Source organism: Nicotiana attenuata, unplaced genomic scaffold (assembly GCF_001879085.1).
Source record: "Nicotiana attenuata strain UT unplaced genomic scaffold, NIATTr2, whole genome shotgun sequence".
Lineage (NCBI taxonomy): Eukaryota > Viridiplantae > Streptophyta > Magnoliopsida > Solanales > Solanaceae > Nicotiana > Nicotiana attenuata.
In genome coordinates this window covers 36,908-44,103 of record NW_017672486.1, presented here as the reverse complement: position 1 = coordinate 44,103, position 7,196 = coordinate 36,908, and the positions used below count along the sequence as shown (strand labels likewise).

The 7,196-nt window shown below is 37.9% G+C and overlaps 1 protein-coding gene across 7 annotated transcripts in view; it reads left to right on the top strand.

Annotated features, from left to right (window-relative positions):
* LOC109213382 (DNA polymerase zeta processivity subunit-like) overlaps nucleotides 1-5,715 on the top strand; it is a 6,850-nt gene extending 1,135 nt beyond the window's left edge. Inside the window, exons 1-7 of one of the 7 annotated variants that reach the window (XM_019377175.1) lie at nucleotides 2,337-2,420; nucleotides 2,524-2,688; nucleotides 3,534-3,598; nucleotides 3,701-3,781; nucleotides 3,869-3,981; nucleotides 4,294-4,483; nucleotides 5,198-5,715. In XM_019377175.1, the coding sequence (XP_019232720.1) occupies nucleotides 3,574-3,598; nucleotides 3,701-3,781; nucleotides 3,869-3,981; nucleotides 4,294-4,483; nucleotides 5,198-5,397 (609 nt within the window). In that variant the 5' untranslated portion in view covers nucleotides 2,337-2,420; nucleotides 2,524-2,688; nucleotides 3,534-3,573 and the 3' untranslated portion in view covers nucleotides 5,398-5,715. Of the gene's footprint in view, nucleotides 1-1,387; nucleotides 2,767-3,533; nucleotides 3,599-3,700; nucleotides 3,782-3,868; nucleotides 3,982-4,293; nucleotides 4,484-5,197 lie in introns of those variants that run through there. The other 6 variants (XM_019377176.1, XM_019377177.1, XM_019377174.1 and 3 more) reach the window with 6 other exon arrangements.
* The last annotated feature ends 1,481 nt before the right edge of the window (nucleotides 5,716-7,196 follow it).

Below are 7,196 nucleotides of genomic sequence, written 5' to 3'. Positions count from 1 at the left end.
GGGGGGGATGGGGGAGATGGGGGTTTGTCCAGGGAAGCGCCGGACCCCGTTGGGTCCTCTATATATGCAGCCTTACCTTGCATTTCTGTAGGAGGCTATATCCGCGGCTTGAACCCGTGAGTCACGGGCCATGACTTCATGGCCACACAATTACAACTTTTACCGATGCGGCAAGGCTCCGCTTCATATACAAATAATGAATAAGAACATAGATGTCTTAGGAAAGTAAAAGCATTGAAATTAATAGCGAGCATACTCAATATGCACTCACAATTTTGTGTTATGGACACCAAAGAACATTTCATGTGTCTTTGTTTCGAGTTTGAATGTATTTTTGCTTAATCGAAAGGGTGTGAAATCTATGTGATATTAACATGTAGTTTAAGTTTATGTACATTAATTCATAGATAGTGCGGAAAGTTAGTAATTCTATTACTTGAACTTCTTATAATGATAGAAGTGAGTCTTATTAACTTTTCAGGAAGTGTTAGAGGTTATTGGTTTCAGCCATGTAGGATTTTCTTGTCATGTTGCTAGCTGGATGTTCTAAACTTTTTACTAACGAAGGTATCTAGGCTAGCTTGCGCACACCTCAGGTGTTTCACCGCATACTTGTTATATCCTGCCAGTACAGGTCTAGCGTAACTCTGCCTACCAAGGAAGAAGATGGAAAAAATCACTTAGGGGTTTGAACTTTTGTGTCCAAGGTTTGATCTCACTTGTTGGACCACAGGGCCACACCCTTGGGTGCAGTTAGATGTTAGAAATTTACACTGAAGTCGACAGAAAAAATAAATAAATAAATAAACAAATTCAATAACTTTCTCGGATCCCATGTTTGTAATATATTGAAGGATGATAAAACAATAGCACATCATAGATGTTTTGGTTATCATGTGATATGGGAGTATCCTCACGTGGATCAGGCACACATTTTGTTTATCTTGAATTCATAATTCCTTGCATGCCAATCAGTTAACCTCACAAATTTTTATGGTTGGCCCTACACTTTTCGAGCAAAAATTTAGTTAAGTAATGTGGGGAAACATTGTGGTTTTCATATTGGCCTCTGAAGGACAAAAAAAATCGCAGTTTAGACCGTGGTGGTTTGATTATCCGAGCCTCACGAGATCCACTGGATTTGGAATTTTAGGAACTACCATGGTCTTGAACCATGGGAGAAAACCTCCAGTCGACAACCTTAGATTTTTATGGGAAACATAAAAAAGAGCCATAGGAAAAAATTGCTGGAATCTTTCCTTTTGTAGTTTTTATTTACGGAAAACAGCTCTTTCTCCAAATCTTGTTTACGCTTCAAATATTCAAGCTGAATTGCATTCCAACAATTTGACCTGATGCCTCGATGCACGTCTCTATTCTTTTCCAGATGCATAAATGTATGAGGATCTTCTCGCTAATTGAGTCTCGAAAATGGTTTACATTCGATGGAAGGCAAAGATTATGCCATCCACTGCCATCCGTGAGAGTTGGACATATGTGGGTGCAAATCATGTTCAAAACCAGTGGAGGAAGGAGGCCTAAGAAGAAAACATACTATAGAGTAAATGAACTAGACAGAGTCATGGAGCTTCAGAAGAAACCATCATTGATTTTACGCCTAAAATCCATCATTCAATCACAGAAAAACCAATGCCTCCTTCTTAGAGACCTTGAGAAGGAAGTTGGATTTGTGCAAAAGTGGAATTTCATGGGTATAATTGAGAAATATCCTTCGATATTCCGTGTCACTGGTGGTAATAGAATTCCACCGATGGTTATGCTCGCCGAAAAAGCTGATAAAGTTGCATTAGAAGAAAGTGAAGCAAGAGCGCAAATGGAACCCATTTTAGTCAAGAATCTAAGGAAGTTGTTAATGTTGTCGGTTGATTGCATGCTGCCACTGGAAACCATTCAACTGATTGAGAATGAATTGGGCTTGCCTAGTGACTTCGAGCAGTCGCTTGTTCCAAAATACCCACAATTTTTCTCAGTGAAAGATGTCAATGGAAGAACTTTCCTTCAATTGGAGAATTGGGATTCTTCACTAGCAGTCACTGCCCGGGAGGAAAGGTTGGTGCATGAAGGGGTCCTGACTTCGAAAGTGCAGGCTAGAATATTGAAAGATGGAAACTATGTTGGCCCTTTTGCGTTTCAATTACGTTATCCTGCTGGCTTCAGGCCAAATGTGAACTACCTCAAGGAAGTTCAGAAGTGGCAGAAGATGGAGTTCCCTTCTCCATACTTGAATGCCAGAAGATTTGAACTTGCTGATCCCAAAGCTCAAAAAAGAGTGGTAGCTGTGCTTCATGAGTTCCTCAGTTTGACTATGGAAAAGAGGTTGACATCTGGTCAAATAGATGCATTTCATTCCGAGTTTCGGTTACCAGCTAGACTTCTGCTTTGCTTAATCAAACATCATGGTATATTCTACATTACTAATAAAGGTGCCAGGAGTACTGTGATACTTAAAGAGGCTTATGATGGGTCTACTTTAATTTGTAAATGCCCTCTTTTATTGTTTAGGGATAAATTTCTAGAACTCACAGGCAGAAGAGGCATCGATTCATGTATCAGTGTTCCTTCATCGTAGGTTAATAAGAATATTGGTGGATAAGACAAAATCATGGTTTTCTTACAGTTCCTGAAGAATTATTACAGTGGTGCAGTTGAGGCTTATCGCTGTTGTAGGTTGTTTTCTGTTTCCCTTTTTGCATTCCGGCTCTGCCTTCTGGTGCCTAGTTATCAAAACGCATCTAAAGTGTCATCCCTGTTGGTATCAGCTGGTAGTTGTTTCGATACATATTTGGTACTAAGATTGATTGATACTGTATCGTGTCTTTTTCCCCTGTTTCTCGTAGGTCTTGATCAGTATTGACTGTTAATTAGTGATACCGTTGATTAAGATATTGGCAGCTGTAAAGTTTGTGAAATTTGAGTAAAGCTTTTGTATCAGTTCTAAGTTGAAAAGGACAAAGCTTCCCTGATATTAAAAATTGAATCAATCATATTATTTTAACTTTTAGCTAATTTGAGGCTGTGTATTACTGATACTTATGGATAATTTTCCTAACAAATGAAACATATAGGTAAGAATGTTTAGACTTAGGAGGTAGAAATTTGGAACATGAGAAAGCCGGGAAGAGAGACACAGGGGCATGTAGGAACAAAATCTTCTTTCTAAAGGTCATAAAGTATCAGGACTGTTTATACTAAGGATATCTTAGTTATTAAGTGGTTCTTTGATCCAAACTATTATAATTTACATTGTTTTGTTAATTTTTTTAACTTGGTTGATTTTATGTTTTGTAAAGATGATAACATAGTGTGATCTTATTGAGACCTTACCAAATAATTCCTCCTATATGGTTGTATCTATAACTAGTAAACTGAGGTTAGCCAATTTGAGGTGATACCATTTACAATGATAGAATCGAAACTTAAAAAGGAAAGCCTCGTAGGTTAAGATCAAATGTCTTCTTTGTGTATGGGCTGAGGGAAAACTCATTGTGCGACTGCTTCGCATGTTTGAGCAGAATTCAGAGTTACACAAATCAAAGGAGTTGGGGAAAGTAGATGGATCGCAATCAAAGTCCACAAGGTTAGTGTTTAATTATCAAAACTCTAATTTGGTGATTTGAAGATTTCTTTCCTCTTTATTTTAGCAGGAGGAGAATAGGTGATGTTCATTGTGAAATTGCAGGTGAAACCGCCCAGATTCTCGTAGAGTTCTTAGAAGTTGCCATTACGTCAGTTGTATTCCTCAAAGGAGTTTATCCAAGTGGTAAAAGAAAAATTGGCAGAAATTCATAGCACTAGTTCTTTTGCTCAAGCTAGATAATCTCTGAATAAGTGATCTTGTTCTCTGAAGGGGCATTTGAAAGGCGGCGTTACATGAATGTTGTGGTTCAAAAAGCTAGACACCCGGAGCTTCAACAGTATATCCATTCTACTGTCAATGGACTTCTTCCTTTCATACAAAAGGTTTATTCCATTCCCCTTCAACAGGCCCATAGAAGTCATTGATTAATTGCTCATCTTGGTTACTGGAGATGGCTAAATGTGTAAATAGATACTTCCAACTTCCCCCCTCCTCTCCCGACCTCGCCCCATGTTTTCGCCCAGGTGTCTATAACAGAGGAACATTTTGTTGTGTGCTTGAACTTATAACAATTGTTTGATCTTGTTTGTTGGAAAAATCTTATTGCTTTTACAAGGGAAGTGAGAGATTGGTCTATAAGCTGTTATTCTTGAGCCGTTTTCGTTGTGCAGAAGTAATCATGCTTTTCTACACAGGGATTGGTTGAGAGAGTGGCTGTGGTTTTTTCTGATAGCAACAACGTACCTCTTGAGAGATTTGTTTTCAAGATAAATGTGAACCAGTCCTATGGTTTGAAGTTGGAGGAAGCTGATCTGGAGTTCTCTCTTAAATCATTTTTGATCAAGCTTCCTTTGTCACAATCGATGATGAAGGTTCTTCCACCAGGTAAGCTATATTAGAAACTTCATTTAAAACGTCACTTCAGATCTTCGTCTAATCACATTAGATTAGTGTGTTTGTATTTACTAGATGTGCTTAAGACTAAGTATCTAAGGGAAAGGGAGGTTAATGCTATAGAACCTTTGTGCTGAATTGATCATTTTAGGTGACATCTTATCCCTGTGACATCCAACTCTAGCCACGTTATGAATTATTTTAGCCAAATAGAGTAGACAAGCGAAAAAGAGCATATAAGGTAAATGGAAAATTTTGATGGAGAGCAACCTATTATACCTATGATATCCCACTTAAGCGAACTTGGTTGAATTTCTTTAGCCAAATAGTATGCAAGTATCATACACTATGCTAGCATCTACAGCAATATGAATCTGACATGGCCGAATATGATCCTATATCATGTCTTATGTACAAATTGATTTCTACTATACCAACACTTCGAATCAGCAAAACACTATTTCAAAGACCCCTACATGATGACTTCATGGCAAACGAATATTTTGTTGAACAGGGGTGTGCCTGGCAAATGGTTTTGTATTGTAGCAAATATTTCGTTGTTAATCTCATCATCGGACAATACATGATTGAAAAGATGAAAAAATCTTTTTGTTTATCCATGAATAGATATATCGTCCTTTGGCTTTTGCGATATGCCTTTGTGGGAATTAGAAATGGGTTCCTCAACTTGTCAGCTTTTGATAGATTGCAGGTGGGAGATAACAGCTTACTTTCGGGCTCTCCCGCAGAGTAGTACGAGCAAAGACGCCGAAATTTGGGTCCCAACAGATACCCAGCAGTGGCAGCAAGCACCTCTTATAACTCCCATTAAGTCCATGAGTAGTGAACCTCTAGGTGTCCAGCTATATCTTGAACATCCAAGTCTCTCCGAACCAAAGGCTTAGAGAGACGCCATCTCAGAGGCATTTGTCGTGGAGCTCGACCAACATCTTAAGATATTCTGTGTTAATACCTTGACTCGAGCTTCTAGAACGCATGTGCCAATATCTTATCTGGTGTGGTTCCATACATCTTTCTCGCTTTGCCTACAGTTTTTACTACATATATTAGGTAGATTATAGACATACTGGTTTGTGGACAGAACCATTATAAGTGTGAGAACACTTGGGGCCCCAAAGGAGAAATTTATGTACAGCAAATTATCTCTGAAGCTCCTGATATTCCTGTAGTGAACATGAAAATCTGGCAATTTTTTATTTTTATTTTTGTGTGTGGGTGTGGGTGTGGGTGTGGGTGTGGGTGTGGGTGTGTGTGTGTGTGTGTGTGTGGGTGTGTGTGAGAGAGAGAGAGAGAGAGAGAGAGAGAGAGAGGGAGGTACATACTATTGAGCAAGATTTTGGGTAAGAAGAAAACAAGCCGTTATGCAAACCTTAGTGCTAGTATCATGTGAAAGAATTTAATTCGATCTTAATGTAATGAATAATATAATTAATGGCTATTGTAAACCTTTTTTTTTATATGTAGCGTTATTCTTATACCACTGAGCTCGGGCATTGCATATCCTTTAAAAATAAGGATTTTGTAAGATTGATAAAATTGGTTGAAACCACCAAAATACCTACTAGGAAAAATCAAAATCACCAAAATAAACAACTATTACTATACTTTGATTGTACAAGTTGGATTTGCCTGTATAGCCACTCTCAAAACAATAGTCAGAAAATATATATATATATATATATATGTGTGTGTGTGTGTTTTACGAAACTTAGCTCAAAGTAATACATAAAACAAGAAGATAGACAATAATGTAGAGAGAAAGAGAGGAGAGAATCCATTTCTTCCATGTATTCAAGTATGTCAAGTGTGTGCAATGTGATGCCCAAACCCTCTATTTATGGGATGATATAGGTAATACAAAGGGATGCCATGGACATGGTATTAACTATTGAGAACATGGGGGAAGATCATGGAGGTGTGGGAGTTACATCCATAATGGTAAGAAGTAGTGGGAGGTTAATGGAGAAGAGTAGTGGGTGTTACTCACTTAGGAGTTATGGACATCCACCATAATCAAATATTTCATAACACTCCCCCTTGGATGTCCAAAGATAATGTGCCTCGTTAAAACCTTACCAAGAAAAAACCCTGTGGGAAAAAATCTTAGTGAAGGAAAAAGAGTACACATATCTTGTAATACGCATTACTTGCTGCCTCGTTAAAAACCTTGCTAGGAAAATCCAGTGGGATGAAATCTGTGCGAAGGGAAAAAGAGTGCAGCGCGTGCTATACTCCCCCTGACAAAAATATCACTTGATATCTCAAAGACGATAAATTCCAATCATGTATAACAACTTCTCAATTGCTGAGGTTGGCAATGCCTTGTGAAGAAGTTTGCCAAATTATCACTTGAACAAATTTGTTGAACATCAATCATGTCTGAAATAGAACTTTAGTGAAATACATTTTATTTTGTCTCCTTCGATAGTCCTTCTTTCAATTGAGCTATGCATGCAGAATCATCTTCAATGTAATTGAAATCTTGTTGAATATCATAATTTGGCATTACGCTCACAGCCAAATAGATTATCTGAACAACGAACCATGCCCTGCATTTGTATAACCAACATAACCTTGACAATATTTGTTAGAATAAATAAACCTATATCAAGGATTCCTTTTGCAATATAATATTAATCATATTTCAATATCTCCATATAGCCTTTATACTTTTCAGTTGTTG